This window comes from Rhea americana, unplaced genomic scaffold (assembly GCF_003343005.1).
Source record: "Rhea americana isolate MKP2758 unplaced genomic scaffold, rheAme1 scaffold_59, whole genome shotgun sequence".
In the NCBI taxonomy this organism is placed as follows: domain Eukaryota; kingdom Metazoa; phylum Chordata; class Aves; order Rheiformes; family Rheidae; genus Rhea; species Rhea americana.
In genome coordinates, this window is record NW_028186745.1 from 1813202 (window position 1) to 1834439 (window position 21238).

Sequence of the window (21238 nt, forward strand, 5' to 3'; positions counted from 1 at the left end):
CTTGTGCTTGGAGATGGTCTCTAAGAGGATGTGCTCCATAATCTGTCCAGGGATTGAGGTGAGGCTGACCAGCCTATAGTTCTGTGTTTTTCCCACTTCTAGCCTTTCAAAGACAGGCCCAAGATTAGCYTTTTTCAGTCAGCAGGGATGTCTCCTCATCACCATGTTTTTCATWGATGATAGAGGACTCACAGTCACACTGGCCAGCTCTTTCATCACCATTGTGTGAATCCCATCTGTTCCACAGATATGAATATGACTCTAAGTCATTCCTAATTTGTTGTTCCCATAGTGCTGACTGCCCTTCTCCTTCCCAAACCGTGTCACTCAGAGGCCTTGGAGAAAGCTTCACATTGCATCATTGTCACTAGTCTGGCATCSCCATCCATCTGTGGGCCCATATGTCTTCCTTTTGCGACTAGTGTACCTGTAGTTTTTTGTTTGTTTGTTTTGTTTTGTTTTTTTAATGCTTTATTACCCTTTTTCTGTTTGCTAGCCCTAGCTCCAGCAGGGCTTCAGCCTTCCTGATTTTGTGTCTTAAGTATCAGAGCAGTGGTTTTATATTCCTCTTTTGTTGCCTGTCTTGTTTCCCCCTCTTGTAACGTGCCCTATTTTGGCACGTTAGGTCATTGGAAAGCCCCTTGCTTGGCCAATTAGGCCTCATGCTGAAATTCCTGGTCTTTCTGTGTAGCAAGGTGGTTTGAACTATCTTCAGAACTACCTGTAGTGTCTGAACTATCAGTATTTTAAAAACTAGCCTGGACTTTCTTCCTCTTCCTGCTGCTTCTCAGTTAATTGCACAGGATTTATTAAGCACAAACGACTGCCTAGATAGCAGTTCTTAGGAAAACAGTATGGAGATGAGTCAGTTGGAATTTGTGTATGAATCCACAATGTGGTAAATTAATCCTCCTCAGCTCAGTATTGGTAAGCCTTAAACTCCAATACTGTATCCAAATATAAACACTGTACTTGAAGATGGATGTGGACCAAGTGGAGAGACATCACCAGAGAGCATCAAGAATGGTTATAAAAATGTAACCCGAGTAGAAAGTTTACAGAAAGAGAATATAGACAAGATACATGTGCTGCAGAGAAGAAAATAACTATTTACTTACACCCAAATAAACTCTTAAGAGAAGATTTAGCCTAGCTTTTTTTTTTTTTTTTTTTAAGAATCTCTCTTTTTTTTTTTGTATTTTATATTTTCTAAAATTAAATTTGAAGGGTTTTCCTAAGAATAAGAATAGGGTAGCAATTGAATAAAATTTCTGGATAGGTTGTAGCCTTTCTTAGAGGAGATAYCTGAAAGTAGACACACCTGCCTCCAGAATGATGTAGGTACAGTTGCATTTGTTTTAGGATAGGGAGTCAACCATCTGATACTTGGAAGTCCTTTCTAGCCATAGTTTTTCCAAGTGTTAYAGGGTTCTGTAGTTTAAGCATTTCTTGACAACATTTGTCCAGGCTTTTTTCTGCTTATAATCTATTTTACATCTGTGTAATTGCATCTTTGAAATTGCAAAGCCCATCAGTTAAGTGTGTTAAGCAGAACAGGAGGAATGGTAGAGAGAACAGGATTACAGAACAGCACCTCCAGTTTCATATAGGCCAAACATAAAGCTGCATTGTAAGGGGTTTTTAGCTAGCAAGATTGCTATAGTAAAACATTTGAATGAGCGAGAGAAAATGTGACAGAAATTTTACATAAATTGAATGAAACACATACAGTTGTTTTGCAAGTCCCATAGCATTATTCATAAAAGTGGGCCTAAACTTGAAGAGAGCAGTRTGGTTTGAGATGACTGGTCTTTTTTTTGTAGCAATTTAAATAGAATTTTCATTTTTTTTAAGATTTCTTTTTTTCCCACAGAACCCCCCCCCCCAAAGTATTTCTGAAGAAAGGTAGTGTAGACACTTCCTGTAAATGAGGTTGACACAGCATGGAATCGCTTTAAATTCACTCCAAGCAGATCAGTAGTTGCAAGCAAGTTGGATTTACTATTTCTTTGGATCATCCCTGTCATTTTCCCTAACTTTACCAGCTGTTACCCCTAGCTCACACTGGTCCTTCTCTACTTAACAAGGAGCAACAACAACAGGAGACAAAAATAGTGCAAAATGACAGCAATGTTATGCGGGGTAGTTGTTTCAGCTGACCAGTTGATACTAGCACTTCCTTTGAGCTTTTCCACAGTGTAGCTGGACCAGCAGTAGCAAAAGTAGGAAAGCTCACTACAAAAATGCCTAAACTATCTGTAGTAAGTATTGCTCCTTCAGCCACAGGTTCCTCTTCCAACAGAATCAGTTAAGTTTTTTTTTTTTGGTATTCTTTTTTGCCTGCCTTTGCAAGCGCAATCCGTAGGTTAAAATAAGTTTCACTTTGGATATTACTTTGAGGGAAGATGGAGAGTTTCCTTGGTTGGAAATTAACACCCCCACCTGCCCTTTCACCAATTTCTGTACTATCTCGACAGAGATACTGCAGCTCTAGTTCAGGAGGTCACTAAAGAACTTGCTTATATCCATCCATCTCTGGAAATCTTCATCAAATTGAATGGTCTCAAAGATGTGTTTCCAAGCTGAACATACGTTCAGGTGGGGTTTTTTTATGTAGTGGTGCTCTCATTACACAGAATTAGAATGCATTATCTTTTCCTAAGGGTAGGAACTTTCCCTCGTGCATCCTGTCAAAATTTCTCCAGTGTTGCACAAATATTTGTTGGGGCTGACAAAAATTTATATTAGAATAGAATGACAAAAAGTAACACTTCAATATCTTTAGAGTTATTAAAAAAAAAAAAAAAAAAAAAAACACGGATTTTGGTATCCACAGCAAAAACCCACTATTCCAACAATTGTCAGCCTCAAGTAAGAGACCAAAGACTGTAGACTAATTGGATATGAGGGGAAGAAAAAGTTATATAATGGGTCTTTTGTACAGTGATATCACAGAGTGTGTACAGTGAGTATTGGAATTCATTTCCCCATACCAGTTCTTATCCAGAGGTTAGCAGAGTGTTAGTCTTCAGGCTACTGAAAGGTGCCAGTTTGACAAACTGAAGAGTGCGTGGGGGAATGAAAAGGCAAATGACAGATTTCTGATGTGCAAGAAGTGTGGAAGCAGTAGGAGAATATCACTGACATCTTATTTTGCTGTAATTTCGTGGTGTARTTTCAGAAGGGCTTCTTGTAGTCCAAAGCAGTCTTCCTTTTTATCTTCCAGTGGCATTTTGTATTGGCACTGGTTTTATAAAAAATCTTAAAATATTTTTCTTATTTTTTACAATACCAAGTAAACTGTAAAAAATGACTCAGTCAATGTTAAAGAAAGTAGTTGTTATGACATTATATTACATACCATTAAACTTTCATGAGAGTATGTCTCAGCCCTGCAAATACTTAAGCATGTGGCAACCTTGTGGATGTGCTCACCCTGAGTGTAATCACGGGGCTCCTTGTTTGCAAAATGGGTTGTGTACTGAAGTCTTTAAAAATGATAGTGTTAAATTCTAGAAGAAGGGAGCATTGTGATAAGGTCGTATCATCTACTTGAGGGGCAAAAAGATTGTTGCATACATTGCAACATTAATGTTTAGTCGTTTGTGGGTAGTAGAACTAGAGGCATAAAGAATCATTGGATCGTATAGCTTGTTCTTATGTTCAAGCTAAGTATAACTTTCACCAATGAAACTGAATTCGTTATGTGAAAATTGGAGTTCTTTATCTGTGTGTTCTCATTTTAAGGTTACTGTATTTGTTGCTTTGATGATTGACGAAKTTTATTGGCTTCCACTGCAGGAGTATGGATCAGGCTGCATGAAATCTCTGACTCTCTCTGGGATAGTGCTTTAGAAAATAATGATATTTAAGCTTTTTCCTCACTCGAGTTTCATCTGTTTTATTAGCTTTTTTTCAGCATGAGGCATTTCTGCCCCACCCCCTAAATTCAGAATATAAGACATGTTTTTGCTAGTCGGAAGTTTAGTGGCTAATAAAACTTTATGGATTCCTTGGTATCCATGTAATAATGTGATTAATTCTGAATGAAGTAATGCATATGAAATACATGTAATTTGGTGAGACTGCACTGAATGTAAGTATGTATCACTTACTACAGTGAATTATTACTAGGCCAAGTAAATGATTTGATTCTGAGCTATATTACTTAATATTTCTTTATTCTTCCTGTTCATTGTTTTGACTTATAATAGCTATACAAATAGTGATCTTATTTTTGTCATTATAGAAAGATTAATGACTAGACTAAAGGAGAGTGAGAGAAGAATTGTGAAAAGATTGCTTTCRTTATTTATTCCCGAGAAAATTGAGCGACCATAATTGCACCATAGCAATAGCATTTGTTCATGTACAAGTGAATATGCAGAAAGTGTTCTGCTCTGTTGGGATGAAATGAATGCTGTATTTTGTTCAGAAAGAGCAGTAACTTATGAGTTAAAATTGCATTGAGAGTATTTTAAATATGAATTTCAGTAATGTGATGATTTCCTTGTTTTATGGAAATGAATTAAGGCCTCTTCTGACATTTGGTTTGTTTCTCTTTCAGTTGTTCTTCAGGTGTGCAGCTTAGTCCTTTACCCGATCAAGTTCATCGAAACAGTCAGTTTGAAAATATATCATGAGTTCAACTGGGGCTATGGCCTGGCTTGGGGTGCAACTATATTTTCTTTTGGGGGTGCCATTCTTTATTGCCTGAACCCTAAGAACTATGAAGACTATTACTAAACGATTTAATGAAAAGAAAAATAACAAAAGGATTACTCCATCTTTTCTAACTCACRGTTTTTTTTAGAACACTGTGGAGCACCAAGCAGTCTCCTCTGTTGATAAAATAGGCTTGCCTTTTGGGTGTGAACACTATAACCAGCTTTTACAACCATTTAAAAGAACCGCAAACACTAGGATTGCTGATGTTACATAGGCAGATGCTGCAAGCTGCTGATACATAAGCTTTGTTTTTCCTGACAGCAAGCAAAGGATCTACATGACAGTGATCATTGTGCGAGTGAGAAAGCAACGCCTGCATCTGCCGTYGCCTTCAGGGGAGCAGCTGGCGTAAGCTCCGTTTAGAAGTTTCCGTGTATCAGAGAGGATTCAAATGTTCAGCTAAGCAGGCAGTGGCATCTTGTACAATAGGCTCTGTTGGCCCCTGGTTACTTGCTCAAAAAAGCTCTTAAGGAATTGGCTGCAAGTGAGTGTGTTGAGGGCAGTGAATATAACTGGTTAATGACTTGTCTAATATCTGCATTCGACAGTCTTCTGGCGGGGGGGGGTGGGGGGATGTTGGAAATGGGATTTCATGAATTGGTAATCAACATTACCCTGCCAGCTGTGGCGGATAGTTGAAGGAAGTCCAAACTTGCCTTCATGTGCTTCTGACTATGCAGATGGAAGTTGTCTTGGCTCTAAGTATTCTTTTTTTTGGGGGGGTGGAGATAAGGGGGAGTAGAAAAAGGCTTCATATATCCCAGAGGCATCTAAAAATGCATGAATGAATTGCAGTTGTCCAAAATATATGTTTAACATCTAAACATCATAATGAAAAAAATGCATATGGAACAAGTTCAACTATATTTTTGGAAGRCATTTGTTTGTTTAAATGAATATATATAATACAATTATAAATGCAGAGGGAGAGAGATAATTCATCTTAACATTGTAATATGAGCTGTGATGCAGTGGTTAAAATACTAATTTTGTACACCTTCTGAAGCGGTTTGGACTGGTACCCCCAGTTTTGGCTGGTATTACAAAATAAATATGAAATGATTTGTCTTCTGTTTACACCCTTGTACAAACTCTGTATTATGGGAAATGCTTAAAAGTTCACCTCAAGTTAAGGTAGAAATGTTTGAAATAACTGCTTGCTATTCCATATGTAACCTAGTACTGTTTTTTTTAGGCTGTTGCAAAGAAAAAACTGCCATTTTTAAAAGATCTAACTAGTTTGTGAGCGTCTCCGATCATCAAGAATATAGCTGAGACCCAATCATGTCCATATTCAAACATTATCACTGCAGTAGGTAATTCATTTTTTAAAGGCCAGGTTTATAATGGATTTGCTGATGCTTATATACATCTAATTACTCCTTGCTTAGTATATTTCCCATTTAAAACATCCAGAGACTGTACAAACRAAATGCAGTCCAAGTTAAAATAGGGAGAACTTTTAAATGAATTTAATCTGCATCACTTTTATTTTTGTTTACTATTTGCTTGTTTGGATATTTTCAATTAATTATGAACATATTTTTATACAATTCTAATCTTTAGAAATAACTATTTTTTTTAAAGGAGAAATTTAAAATATATTCTATATGGACCTCTGCAAAAACAGATATGCTGGGGTTGTAAATCCACCTGTATACAATGGTTTTGCTGGTTCCACAGAAAAGACTGCTGAATATGTTAAGGCAACATCTTCAGTGTTAATATATGTGCCGCAGTTCACCGGGAGAGAAGATTCTGCAGTGGTTATGGAACCAGAAGACTGCATTTAGCAAGTTATTTCAGAAGTATTGCTGAAGYACAGAGGTAATTTTTAAAACTCTAGGCCTCTCTGGAATTAAATCCTTATTCTCATAGCAGAATATTCCGCATCGGCATTCTTTCCTGGACCAGTAGCGATTAATTAGAATAGGATGACAGAGCAAAATGATAGCTTCACTTACAAGTAATTGTACGGCAATGTCTAGAGAACAAAAAGGATGGAAGGGAAAAATACTTCTGTTTGTTTCACAGGCATGAGAGAGCATTTGTAACTCTACTTTTTTTTTTTTTTTTTTTTTCCTGAGACTCACTTAAGGCAGATATCCAGTATATAGTTAGCTCTATAGCTCTCCGGACAGCTGTGTAGCTCTGCTTTTCTTTAGAAGCATGAAAAACATTGTAGTTTGGCATGGGAATTAGGTTAATGTAGAGAAGATTCGTGTACCTTTCCAAGGAAGTGATATTTTGGTGCCAACATTGTGAGGTGCTTTGCCTATGCTGACCAGAAGCAGCAGCACAGTGCTGAACCCGTACCATATCTACTGATCTTATCAAATCCATGTTTTTGCTTTATGTGGAATTTGAGAGAAAATAAATGTCAGGCCTAAGGCAAATGCAAATTCATTGTATGAATACTGAAAGTAACACGATTCTTAATATGAAAGATGTTCATGAAAAAAATTTACACTCATGAATGCCTAAAGACAAGATTTGTCATTCATATTTCAGCGTGTAAGACAGAGACGATTTTCAGAGAGTCTGAGCACCACTTCTTCTCTTGAAGGTTGTAATGCAACCTGTTAGGCCACACCTCTCAAACTCCTCACGTCATCATTTGGGCATCTACAGTGTCGATGTAGGTGCCTATCTTTGGCTAATGTTGTTGCTTTTGTTTCTTTTTTTTCCCTACCATAGCCAGCCAGCTTTGGCAAGCATTTTGTTTTTCATTAGTGAACTAGAAGTAAATACAACGTTACACTGAAATAATTTTTTTCTAGCCACAAAAAGAAAATACTTCTGTGTCTGAGTGTACCTACAATAAATAAATCATTTTGTGTGTTTTGCTTGTATCATGTCTTCACAATTTCAGATGTTTGGCTTATCTCACTAAGGGATGATTCTTTTCGCACAACAAACCCATTGTTTATCTTCCAAATATATATGAATAAATATATACATATATATATATATATATATACACACACACACACGCATATGTGTGCGTATATATATATCAAACTTGCAAGCAGGGCTAGTTATTTGTATTTTTTAAGCTTAAAGTATACCGTCCAGTGCTTACAAGTACCTAGCACCTCTTCTGGATTTCTTGCACAAGTTCGTTTAGCTTTTGTAAATTTTACAAACAAATATAGAGAGACCTATGTGTTTGAAATATAAATGATATATATGGATTAGCATGTAACTGTATATTATTAAACATGCAATGAACTGACTGGTAAGTGAAGTCTAATCTTATGGCTAGCAATGTAATTTATTCAGACTGTATTTTTGTACAGAGCAGTGCACACTAACCTATTGCCTCTGTGTCCTCTCTGATGCCTAAAACTGTGCCTAGAGGTCTCATTTGTCTTTAAAAACAGACRACTAAATGCTTCATGTTGTTGAAGGTATTGATTTTTCTGATGTTGTTCTTTATTTATTTTTTGAGAAGTGTATGATATGTTTATTAAATGATTCCATCAAAATATGGTTCATTTTTAAAGGTCATTGTTAGCAGGGAAAGACACATGTTTTTTTATCAAAGCTTTTAAGTTTGCATTTTTAATACCATTTCTGCATTTCACAATTTTTGTAGCTTACATGAAGATATATGTGAAAGTAACTAAAATAAAAAAAAATGTTACACTAACAATATGTACCTGTTTTTGCTCTGAATAGACAACTTACACAATTGAAACAGTTCTGTTTTCATGGCTAATGAATATGCCTAATATTCAGTTACCATACTAAAGAGTTCTTATTGAAATACAGAGCGCAAAGGTGAGAGAGAGGGATGCARGATCTAGCCTATGGAAGTCCACCATCCCAGCTGGCCATGCAGTCRCATAGGATAGATAGCTGGCTATCACACAGCCTGTAATGCCTTTCTAAAAATGAAATTATTGTAATATTAGAAAAACAATTCATTTTTAGTGTTGTAAATAACAAAGCGCTGTATTGAAATTGRAATCTATGCTGAGCACCTAGTTCCAGGGGAAAATGTATTCATTATAGACAGTTTTCTTTTTTGTATTTYGAATATACTACTTTCTGTTTGAGTCTGAAAGCTGGATTACCTTTCGCCTGGAAAACCACATGGTTTTTTTGAACCTGAAGTGTGATAGTGTGGATGTGGGAACAYACATTTTGAACACTAAAAACATTGGGTATAGAGTTCTCTCTAGTGTTAGGAACGTGYGACCATCCTCCTGCATCACTGGATATAGCAGACAACTATGTGAAGAAGGGACTACCAGCAAAAGGTGGTGCCTTCAGTGGAGTATTACAGTGACATGAGGGTAGTGAATACAAGATGGAAATCAAGTACAGGGAAAGGAATTAAGATCAGGTAGTGAGTGTGATGGGGGGAAGGGGAAGAACTGGGGTTGTCTGAAGATTTGTTTTCTTTTTAAAATGAAGTACAATGAGGTAGGAAGTTCATTGGAACCTAGGACTACAGGCACTAGAGAGTAARCACGCAAATCACAGGTAACGGAAGGCATATATTCTTAAAATCTACATTAAAAATGCTAGTTATAGTGGGTATGACTTTAGGGCGCTTGTTACATGGGTGTGACCTTGTGCTTAAGCCCAAATTCTGTGTTGGCTGTGCACCTACATGTTGGCAGAAGGTGAAGAGGGGTCACTGGCTTAGCAGGGTGAGAGTACCTTATTCCAACCAACCTTGTCTCTCCAAACATGCTGAATGATGGCACTGGCCTGGCGTGAGCTAGCTTGTCCCTAGTGTACCAAAAATACATTGACAGACTTGACAGTCTTGACCATATCTCACCATGTGTTTTGGGTATCTACCATATAAATAGGCCTGCACAGTACAGCTGAACCAAGTGAAGCGTGACTGGAAGTATGTTGTGAATAAGAAAAAATGTGTGGAGGATAGTGTATAAGAGAGACCAAGTTTGTTGCTATCAAAGCACAGTTTGGATGCAAGTAGAACAAGCCACAGAGATCTCTGTGGAAACAAATTACTTGAGATCTGCAGGTACCACTGAAAACTCTGGTATACATACTCAGGCAAAAGTAGCCAAAGCAATATATTATGCCCATGCTCAAACGATGTCTTCCTGATTTATGTACTTAAATAAATCTAAAACTCCTTGTGACCTTGCAAAATCTTTTTTCTTTTAAGATGATCTCTTTGATGTTTGGCTGTAGGCAGAGGTTGTAATGCTCATTCTGTGCTCTTCAGGGGTACTTTCCAAGTGAACATTTTTATGTTAAATGTATAGGAGTGGTGGGATTTTGTAGATACAGAAGATTCATCTGCCACATTAGTGACTCTCATTATGCAAATCAGTACACTTGGGCTTTTCAAACAGACAGTAGCTTCAAAGAGGACCTTAAATCTTCTAGGTATCCAGAAAAACCCAGAGACTGTCTGGAATTTGATAAGACAAGCATTACAACCTAYAGGAAGGCTGAGTTTTGTGATTTGCTCTTATTCACTTAGTGCCACTGCCAAGTTTTCTGGTTTGTGAGGAGAAACACTAGATACAAGCATAACTATACCAGTATTCTCTTAAACCTCACAGAAACAGGTGAAAGCAGTTAATACCACAGTGCCTCATTAAAAGCATGATGTGAATGTGGTTCTCCCACAGTAAAACAAGTGTGCAATTTAGTAGGCTGTTGCCTACTCTGAGAGTTGGCAGTATGCTTTGGTTGAGATATAGTAACTCCCGATTTCTGAACGAAATATGGRTATTCATCAACTAATTTTCAAATAGTAGTAGCAAAACCACAATACCGTAAAGATATTCAACAATATCTACTATTTATTACTGTTTATTTTACTTTTCCCTTCTTCAATTTCCTCTACATTTTCTTTTGCTTTTTTAGAGCTGTCGTTATTCTATTGCAGTATAAAATAGCTGGTAAAATAAATGAACTAATATGGCAGGCCTATCTTTTCAACAGAATACCTATGTGCACACAGCTAGAAAGCAGATATTCACGGCAGACAGAAGAAAAGACACATTATTGCAGATGATGAGTTCATCTTGGTGTAAGCTACAGATAAATTGTGATTTCTGTATTTCTGGAGAGGAATCTGAGTTGGGTTTGGTTCCTGACTCCATCACGGACTTTCTGCACAGCTATCTTGCAGCCTCCTTCCCCCTCATCTACAAAATGGCAGGTAATGATGCCCCTTTTCGCAAAGAGGCTGAAGAGCAAGGTGGCTGATCACCAAAAGTGTGAGTGGTGTGTGACAGCTGAGTTGGTTTATATATACGTTCATGATTACTGTATTGGTGCCATATGTACTTTTATATATATATATGTATATATATATATATATATATAAAATCATGTTGAAGAAGCTGCAAAACAGGGCAGCAAGGAGGGGAGTTGCTTATTTACCTTTTGCTGAAAGCTGAGCTCTGCATCTAGCCCTCTTCTTCAAGGAGACTGCCCTTCCCCTTGGTTCTGCTAAGCACACTTGGCTTTGATAACATTTTTTCGTTCAGGGTAAGATGAGCAAAGTGAGACCAGTGAGCAGGGAGCCCATTAGTCCACTTGAAGGTAGGAGACACTTGGGAGAAGAAGGTGACTTTCCTGCCTACAGTAAAACCAGACCCAAAGCCAGGCTTCAAGGGAGGCAGATATTATAAGGCCTGCAAAAAGTCTGTGGAGCGAGTTTCAACTCACTGGCAAGCACTGGACTGCAAAGCAGGCTTAGAGGCTTTCATCAGCTCAAGCCCTGACACGCTCCCCTCCTGACGTGACTTCCTGTGATGCTTTTCCTCTTTTAGGGTTCTTTGGTTGCTGCTGTACCCTCTGAGCATCTCTTGTGTATTGCACTGTGCAGTGTAGATAGAACCCTGCCCCGTGGGAGCAGTGATGCCCTGGGGAATGAAACACATGCTGGGCAGAATATGATAGGTTTTGTGATGGTTCTCCATGCCRCCACAGTTCAAGATTAGATGCTAAGGCAGCTGTGTCTCCTGGTGAATATTTTACTATCTGTAATAGAGATAAATCATAATGATGCAGTTTAAAACAATTCTATAGTCACAGATAAGCCTTAGTATATAACRTTGATGAATGATAAATGCTTTCCTAAATAAGAGGAATATTTTTCGAGTGACTCAGAGATGCAGTAGGTTGGTCTGAATAATCACCTTCTACTCCAAGTTTCTGCTCTGAGAACTTTGCTAGGTGGCAGAATCAGAGCCATTATCTTAAGTTCTTTTAACTGATAACAAATCATATTTTTTTTTTCTAAGAGCATTTTATTGCATTAGCATTGTTTAAAATATCTAAATGTTTTAACTTTTAAAGCTTTCATTTTCTTTTTTCCCTTTCAGCTGTTTGCTTATTTTTCTTGTTGATAGGAAAAAGAAAACTAAAGCATTAAAGCCACTTGGAAATTAAGAGACTAGGAAAGCAAAGATGAACACTAAACTTGTCTTGGAATAATAGAACTTGGGGAGGACTTGTTTCACCTCTGTTGGCTGATAGTTTGGAAATAAACATGTCTGAGAAAAAGGAAAAGGAGTAGCAATGGAGAAATATGCCCCTTCTTTCCTACTTGCACACTTTTTTTCTATCTGTTCCTATTTCTTCCCTTTATGCCACAAGAAAAGAAACATTTATTTCAGGATTTGTCCTGGTTATCATCTCTTGACGTAACTATGCCTGCAGTAAAGATGTATGAAATGCATATTTCTAAAACTAATATCAGGAATTTCTCATGAAAATGGTTAGAATAGCTAATCTCCAAGGCCTAATTGGAAGCAACATAAATTATTATATCAATAAAATTTGCTTGAGAGGAAGCCAAAAAGGATTAATGTAATGAAATAAGAAGTCATAGCTGGAGAAAATTATTTTCACTGTGAAATATTTGAAAAGCTTTGTGGCTGGTGAATTAAAAAATACTGAATTAGTCTGAATTTTTGAACACGTGGACATTTTAATATACAGGATTATGTAGGCTTCTTTAAAGTAACTTGCAAGAGGCACCGGCAAGATATTCCGAGAAGCTGATGTACGAACAGATTGTACTCCATTTGTTTGAAAACAACCTTTACCTGATGGAAGTGCAATGCCATTATCTTCTCTACCAAACATCTTGTAATTCTACGTACTTACTTTTATGGCTTTTTCTAAAGCTGTAAGAGTGTGACAACATGGTGCTTTAGGCCTSAGGCTTTAAAATGCCTAGGATCTTGGGAATTGTAAGTGCAAATCCTACCTACACTCAGCTCATTCCTTCACCCTAGCAAAGTACTGTTGGTTAATTGCATTTAATGCTATTTTTAGTTTAGTTTTCTTGGACAAAAGCTAAAATGCAAAGATTTAGACTCTTTTCTACTTACACAAAAAATTGCTTTACAGGAGATCCAGAGCGGAGGTGCTGGGGGGTTAGGGAGGGACTTCAATTTTCTTGCAAATTCTCCTCTCTCCCTGCAGTTACACGGTGTGTATATCTGTGGGCAATAGCTATCCGAAAGTATGCAATCCATCATTGGTGCTGAAGAATCGTGACTGGCCCTTGTCCTATGATCAAAGAGTGAGGATGAGATTTTTACCTGCTTGAGCTCTGACAAATTTTGTGTGCATAAAATATGAATAACTAAAAATGTCRTCAGCCAAGTCTCAACCTCCAAACAAATGTTGAATGTGGGCAGTGCCTTTTGTCTGTAGGTGTATGTGGGTGTCTTTAGTAAATGACTTGCCCGCATTCACATACTGAAGATAAAGAACCTTTCTTCAGAATCTTCCCAGGAAAGAAAATACATTGTAATGCTGACATGGAAGAATATACAACTTGCATATAGTTGGTTTTATAGAGAAAGAAGTGGAATATCAGCAAACACATTTCCAATGTATAAGCTCAGAAAATCAGAAAATACATCAAAATACAGTATAGGGAGACCATTTTAGGATGCTGTTGATGCAATTGCTTTTTAGMAAAATTTCACTGAATCACAGAATGGTTGAGGTTGGAAGGGATCTCTGGAGATCATCTAGTCCAACCCGCAGCATGTTAGACAGGATTGCATCCTAGTGGGTTTTGAATATCTCCAGAGAAGGAGACTCCACAACCTTTCTGGGCAACCTGTTCCAGTGCTCTGTCACTCTCACAGTAAGGTTCTTCCTTATATTCAAACGGACCTTCCTGTGTGTCAGTTTGTGCCCATTGCCATTATGTCCTGTCACTGGGCACCACTGAAAAGAATCTGGACCCATCTTCTTGGCATCCTCCCTTAAGGCATTTGTAGACATTGGTAAGATCCCCCCTCAGTCTTCTCTTCCCCAGGCTAAATAGTCCCAGCTCTCGCAACCTTTCCTCATAKTGCAGATGCTTCAGCCCTCTGATCATCTTCATAGCCCTACGTTGGACTCTCTCCAGTAGTTCCATATCTCTCTTGTATTGGGGAGGCCAGAATCAAACACAGTACTCCACAGTGTGGCCTCACCACGACAAGATCACCTCCTTCGACCTGCTGGCGACACTCTTCCTAATGCACCCCAGGATATCATTGACCTTGGTCGCAAGAACCTCTTACTGGCTCATGGTTAACTTGTTGTTCACCAGCACTCCCAGGTCCTTCTCTACAGAGCTGCTCTCCAGAAGGTCAGCCCCCAGCCTGTATGGGTGCATGGAGTTATTCCTYCCCAGGGGCAGGACCTTGCACTTGCCCTTGTTGAACTTCATGAGGCTCCTCTACACCCAACTTTCCAGCCTGTCCAGGACTCTCTGAATGGCAGYTCAGCCCTCCCAGCCACTCCTCCCAGCTTTGTATCATCAGCAAACTTGCTGAGGAGGCACACTGTCCCTTCATCCAGGTCACTGGTGAAGAAGTTGAACAGGATGGGACCCTGCACTGAGCCCTGGGGGACACCACTAGCCACAGGCCTCCAGCTAGACTGCACCACTGACAACGACCCTCTGAGCTCTGCCATTCAGCCAGTTCTCAATCCACCTCACAGTCCACTCATCTAACCCTATAAGAGTTAATTAATAGGAGACAAAGTARCCATCTTAGTACRAAATTAAGAGGTGTTGGGGGRGAGCAGAGACACTCAAAAAATTAGCATGTGTGAAAATTTCATTATGCATGAACTACTCATCTTTCCTACAAAAACATGCAAGTGGAGAAGAATGCTTTCTSAATTTTGTATTTCAGTGAGGATATTTTCTTGCTTATCCAGGAAAATTTTAAAGCTTATGCTGCTTTGCAAACCTTATTTTCTGAGAGATCTGAATAGATACAGGTTAATTATTTGCTTACAGTAAAGCTCTTCACACCTCTGATTCAATTTTGGGATCTCTAGTAGCTGAACCCTCTTGAGGATAGTTACAATAATTTTTTTAAGGACCTATTCTTAGTATTGCAGCAAATGTACACAAAAATAGCCACCTCAGCAGCCTCTGCCTCCCAATGTAGTCATATATCGGTGGAATTCAAAGCAGGGGTTCTCTAGAAGCTGCTAATTGCCTGTCAATCATCTGGCACACTAGCAGCTCACACATTTTTGCTATCGACCTAGCAGATTAATGGTATTACCCAAACAAAAGAACAAAGGCCAGACTGTTCAATTGGGAAGGGTAATGTGTGGTCTTTTCAGGCCAAGATTAACAGAGAAACAGCAAAATGGTGTTCTTTGTAAAACTAAAGCTGCAGTGACCTTAACTCTGGCAAACAGACTGAATGAGTTCAGCACTATTTGCCAGTAAAACTCGGAGAGCAGTGGTCTAAAAAAGAGGAAAAAAATAAAGAACCAAAACCCTGTAATGAAAATTCTTTCCAAGTAAAATGATGTAAAATTAAAAATAATTTGATTTCACTTTTAGGAGTCAGCACCATAGCTAAAAMAATTCATAAAGCAATGTTAAAAACTGTTGACTATCATACCACAATCCTATGATGAATATATTTTTAGTGTCTGTGTGGGTCTATTTTCAGGACAATACTGCACAGTTTAAAAAAGAGTGTTCAGATTTTCCTCTGGTATCTATGGGACTTGTATTCTTGGATCAAGGTAAATCAGAATAAGGATATTATTGTTACTGAAATTATTATTTTTTATATTTACTTATACTAGCACCATAGCTAGGAATTCCATCTGAGATTAGGACCCCAGTGTACTAACTCTGAGCAAACACTAAACAAGAGACACTGCAAATTTACAGTATCTCAGTACTAAGGATTTTCCAGTCAAAACCTCATAGTCAAGACTGGTGAGATTCATGCTGTAAACAGAGCAGTGTTGGATGAAGAGAAGAGGGTGGCTTATGTATGGACTGGCTGCTCCAAAGAACATTTTAGCTACCTTTAGTGACAATTAATTAGTATTAGTTGCCATCTGGAGAGATAAATTGCTCTCAGGATTTCTGGCTAGACCACAACTCTCAGAAAACAGCAGCATTTGGAGTTTATAAGATACCTGTACGTACTTCAACTTGTGATAGAAATGGCTGTATGAACCACACATTTGGTGTCCTATCATTACTGTCTTTACCAGTCTGAACTGTCTTTAGGCTACAATGTGACCTCCCAGTAGGTTCATAAAATTTATATGGAAAATTGTAATTTCCTTTACTGATATCCTATGCATCAGTGACCTCTACAAACTGTACAGAGGATGGAAATGTGGAAACTAGCTTATCTTTTGAAATAATTCATTAATAATTCTTATGAATAACTGTTAGTCTGAAAAGTGTATGTCATGTGGATATTCTGAATGCTTGATTTTGAAATTTCAAGACAACTTTCGTTATCTGTGGGGGTTGTATAGTGCACTTCCATTCCCTGATTCAATGCACATAACTCATAGAAAGACATTTCTAGGCTGAAGATCTAAGGTTGAATGGAAGTTTTGTTTTCTATGAATATTCTGTAAGATTCACCGGAAATTTGTCATTGCTTGAGATGTTCAACTCAGTAAGCCCATTCTTTGGCTTATAAATTGTTGGAGAGTTATAAAGTATTTATCTTCTTATGCCCTTCCTCACCCTTCTTTAATGAAGGTTGCAACTGGTACTATTTCATCTTGTAGTCACAAAAAAATTGCAAACTTCCAGGCCTGGAATCAGAGCCAGTAGACATCTAATTGTAGTCAAAGAAATAGGGCATATGGTAAAGACAGGTAGAAGAATATTTCAGGCCTTAGAAAATCAATTGAGAAGTAATGAACATTGATGAAAATATAAAACTTGTAGAAAGCTTCATTTATTCATTGTGAGCTTCAATAAAGGGCATCCCATTTGTCTGCTGCAGAGCTGGAGCAGAATGGATTACACTACATAGTGAATATTTTGTTTTGCATTTTATTGATCTGAGGGGAAAATATAACTTGTACTGTAAAGTATGAACTTGATTCAAAGCCACTGAAGTCAATGGAAAAATTTCTTTCAGTTGCATCTTATATCTTTAATCAAAATTGAAGATTCCTCTTTGCAATACATGCATAAAGATAGCTCTTTTGCTCTTTCCCCTTTTTTCACCTTCTTTCAATACACCTGAGATTTTTTTGTACTCCAGAGCAGCAGAACAGCTTTCTCCTAATACCTGAAAGGGTGCAGAGATTGATAGTGGAGTTCAAGAGAAGAGGAGAGTAGGAACATACATTTTTACCATAACTTTCTACCATAGCATCCATCAGTAAGTCTCCTTAGGAGGACTGAGAAAAATACATTTGTCGTTATCTAACACATGCTCAGGCAAATATTGTATTCAGGTCCTTCATGGTAAAATTTGGCCTAAAATACAAAAAGATGTGATATATCTCTATATATAATATACCACATTGTGTACTAGTGATAAGGATGCCACAAAAAACTAATATAGCATAAAGATGTACTTTGTTCTCTGATTTTGACAACTGTAGTTTGCCTTTAGCTATTCATGATGAAATAGTATAAAATGTTAGTAAATGTGTCCAGATGCACATTAGGAAAAAAAAAAAAATGTGTATACAGGCAAGAGTGACAGCTCACCATGCTGTTTATTCTTTGCCTGGAACTGATGAGTCCTGCTGAGCTTTGCTTCAATCTTGATGTAGGTCAGTATCAATGTGTAATTCATTTTAGAAACTGATGAGGTTTTAGAAGTATGCTGGTTTTGGAGAAGGTGTAAATTAAAAGGTGTTTGATGAGCGTGTGGCTGCTTGTACTTCTTCGGCTGTCTAACACTGTAGCAGCTAGAAATGTGTTTCTGGGAACGACAGAAAGCACTGAATGGGCTTGTAAGTCCTGTCTCATGGTGAGGAAAGATTGGAGGAAGGTTTGGGCTCCTGTGGAGGAAAAGACGCTTTTGGTAAGGCGAGTGATTGTGTTTTAGGGCTAGTTTTCTGAGAGACTGTGGGTGGAAATGGCAAAGCTTTTCAAGGCTGGGCAATATTCTCTATTCAGATGTGCATGCTACTCCTTTTGCCAGGGTTTCTAAGAAATCAGATATATGACAGAATGGTTTTAGAGAAGCAGAAGAGGAAGAGTTTTGGTGATGGGCTAGTTGCTGTAGTTTGCTTCATAGCATGCTATTTTATCAATGAAAATCTATACAGCCCTTCAGAGGGTTGCATTTTGTCAGCTCTTCTCCATACAGAAGCCCTCTGCCTCTGCTGACTTGTACCTTTTTTGCAGCGTACTGCCATCAATCCTCCAGATGAGAAGCTGAGCTCTTGGTGGGCTATATACTGGACAGTCTCACCAGACAAGGAGAGAGTCAATGAGAGGCCCTTATCCGAAGATATAATTTAGGGTTCAAACATAAGCAGTTGCAAATGATAACAAAATAATAATTGCCAGTGTAGGCTACAGTTTGGGCCTCAGATTGCTTTTTCTTTAGTGTGTCCTCACCAATGAAAAAGAATAAATCAACTCTTTAATCCCCTTTTATGGCAAGTATCAGAAACATTAGCTTTAAATAATCCTTCAGTATTTTATCATGTCGTAGGTCGCATCTTTGCAAGGGTCCTGAAATGTAGCTGCTTTTTATATTTCCCAGTGCTGCACCACACAATGGATTTCTTGCACTTTAAATCTTCGCACAAGTCAGATCCCACTTCTGCTTGGGATGTTCTATATATCAGATGAGAAGAAAGTTATTGTGCCCAGCCACTTTTTAGTTATAGATCCAATTGTTACAGTTAACTGAAATGGGAAAGATTGTATTTGACCCCAGATACTGCAAATATCTCTAATAGGCTTAGACAGCAAGATATCTGCATATGTTCCAAATACCCGTTAGTGTTGGAGGCTGCACATGACTTTTGGGGGAATGGGAATGGAAATTGTCTCCTCCATAGGTTTTTATGGTGCTAGAGTGTTTCATCCACTTTTCTTTTAAAAGGCTAGAAGTCTACAACATTTCAGCTGTCCTCAAAAGAACTCTGTTAAACAATATTTACAATAGAGCAGTAAAAGCAAGGAAAGCAAGGAAAGCAAAGGAAATAAATATTATTATAAGAAAATTATATTATTATTGCTTTTTATAATGATGGTTGCTTGTCTTTAGCACAGAACCTCTCCACTCCCTCCCCATGACTTTCTCATATACTAAGTGCGGAGAATCACTAGGTCTGCAATTTTTTTCTCAGCATATAGTAACAATATCTTTCAGACAACAGGGATCCTTAATTCCATTCCATGCAGTCACATTCTAGAAATGAGATTAAATAGACTAAGTAAAACATTAATTTCCATGAGTTCCCTACTTAATTACCATCCCAAACTGCTGCAAGATCATCAAGCATGACAAAGAATAAGAAAAAAAAAAAGTTGTCCTCTGTATTTTACATTCAGCGGCAGCCACACAGCATTTATCTACAGTAAAAATGCTTGTGCATCTGCTTTCTTCCCAAGGCTTCAATGCATACTAATTATTTTCTCATGTATATTAACTAGGATTTTATAGCTTTCCTGCTTTGTGCACTGCTTCAAATCTTTATCCCATAGCTTTTCTGCTATCTTGCTTGCTTAAAGCTGAAAATATTTCTTCATAAAAGTCTGGTGCAAATTCCTTTTTATACATGGAAAGAGTCTGGTATGTTTATCAATACTGCATAGTACAGAGACCACACTCGTTAGAGGAGCCTTTCTTTTCCTGGGTAAGGTGCAGCACTGAAGTACACCGAAGTGAACTGCCTTGTTTTATGATGTTTCATTTGCCTCCAGCCACGAGTAGGACAGGCCATGTTCCTTTATCAATGCCACGGGACTCATTACAACTCCCCTCACTGACTAAGCTTAACATGACACAYACTTGGTACGTGTGGTTTACAGATGCTACAGGTACTATTTAAACGAGAATATCATTCTAAGGTTTGTCTTGTTTGGCCTAGTTCCATTTCCCACTATTCCACATCTCTGCCTTTCTTCACCTAAATTTCCAGTAAAAAGTGTTACTTGAAATATTTCACTGATCTTTGACATATATCCTTGATATTTATCAAGAAATTGGTCTGCATTTTTCATATCATTAATTTTAGGTGAGGAATTTATATTTTGTCCTATTGTTCAAAAGAGGAAAAACATTCCTTCAGCATACGGAGTCATCACTAAAGTCAGCAATTGCTTGCACTCTCCTTCTCCYCTCCCACCTCAAATTTAGTCAGCACTGGAAATATCCTCTCCTGGATATTATTGTTTGGCATAAATACATTATTCACAATTGGTATTAACACTGCATTTGTACAATACACCTTGCTGTGCTTCAGTAATTCTCTCTACGGTCCAGGGGTTGCCTTTTTTTAATGGGTCAGCCTGAGAGCTGAGCCTGCTGGGGAAGAACTGCAAATAGGATTCCCAGTTCACTCCTAAACATTCTGACATGTCATCTAATCTTTGAAAACCCATAAAACTTTAAGTTGAGAACTACCTACACATTTAGCTTTGCAATGCAGTCGCACTTTCCTGATTTTGAGCTTTCTACACACACACACACGCATATTTCAAATAAATTCCATTTTTAATTTATTGTGGGAATCAGAGSGTAGGGATAATATATTCCAAGAACTGTACTCAGAACTTTTATCATTGCTAGTCAACAGTTAGGAGATTATTGCATTATATGTTAAAGAGCTTTTTGTAGGTTTTGTTTGATGATAGGGATGTAGCCAAGTGCATGTTGCTATAGGTGACTCTGGCCAGGACAGCTCATAGCATTGAAAAGCAGAATCAAAAAAATACAGATCATGTTTTAAAACGGGTAGGTTCTGTCAGTGGCAAACATGACTAGTTGATTGATTCAGCACATAATTTTTAAAATAAGGCTAGACTCCGGAAACTGAACCTTTTTTTCTATAAAAATATAGTATGGGGAGGTTCCATGTTAGTAGTGTCATACGGTACTTCTTTCACTTAGCTTATTCGTTACTTTTGTTCCTGCCTTCCATCTTCTATCCCTGCACCCCCATATGTGTCAGTCACATATTGCGACCTGCAATGATCTGGCATCAAATTACCCCTTCTTGGGCATTTGAGAGGGCTCTGGGGTTTTTGAAAGTTCTTAGTAGAGTTGCATTCCAGTGCCTT

At 38.0% G+C, this 21238-nt stretch overlaps 1 protein-coding gene across 1 annotated transcript in view; it reads left to right on the forward strand.

Annotated features, from left to right (window-relative positions):
- Positions 1-8383, forward strand: part of TMEM47 (transmembrane protein 47) — a 53899-nt gene extending 45516 nt beyond the window's left edge. The window contains exon 3 of the mRNA XM_085319452.1: positions 4568-8383. Within this exon, the coding sequence (XP_085175578.1) occupies positions 4568-4746 (179 nt within the window). The 3' untranslated portion in view covers positions 4747-8383. The remainder of the gene's footprint in view (positions 1-4567) is intronic.
- The last annotated feature ends 12855 nt before the right edge of the window (positions 8384-21238 follow it).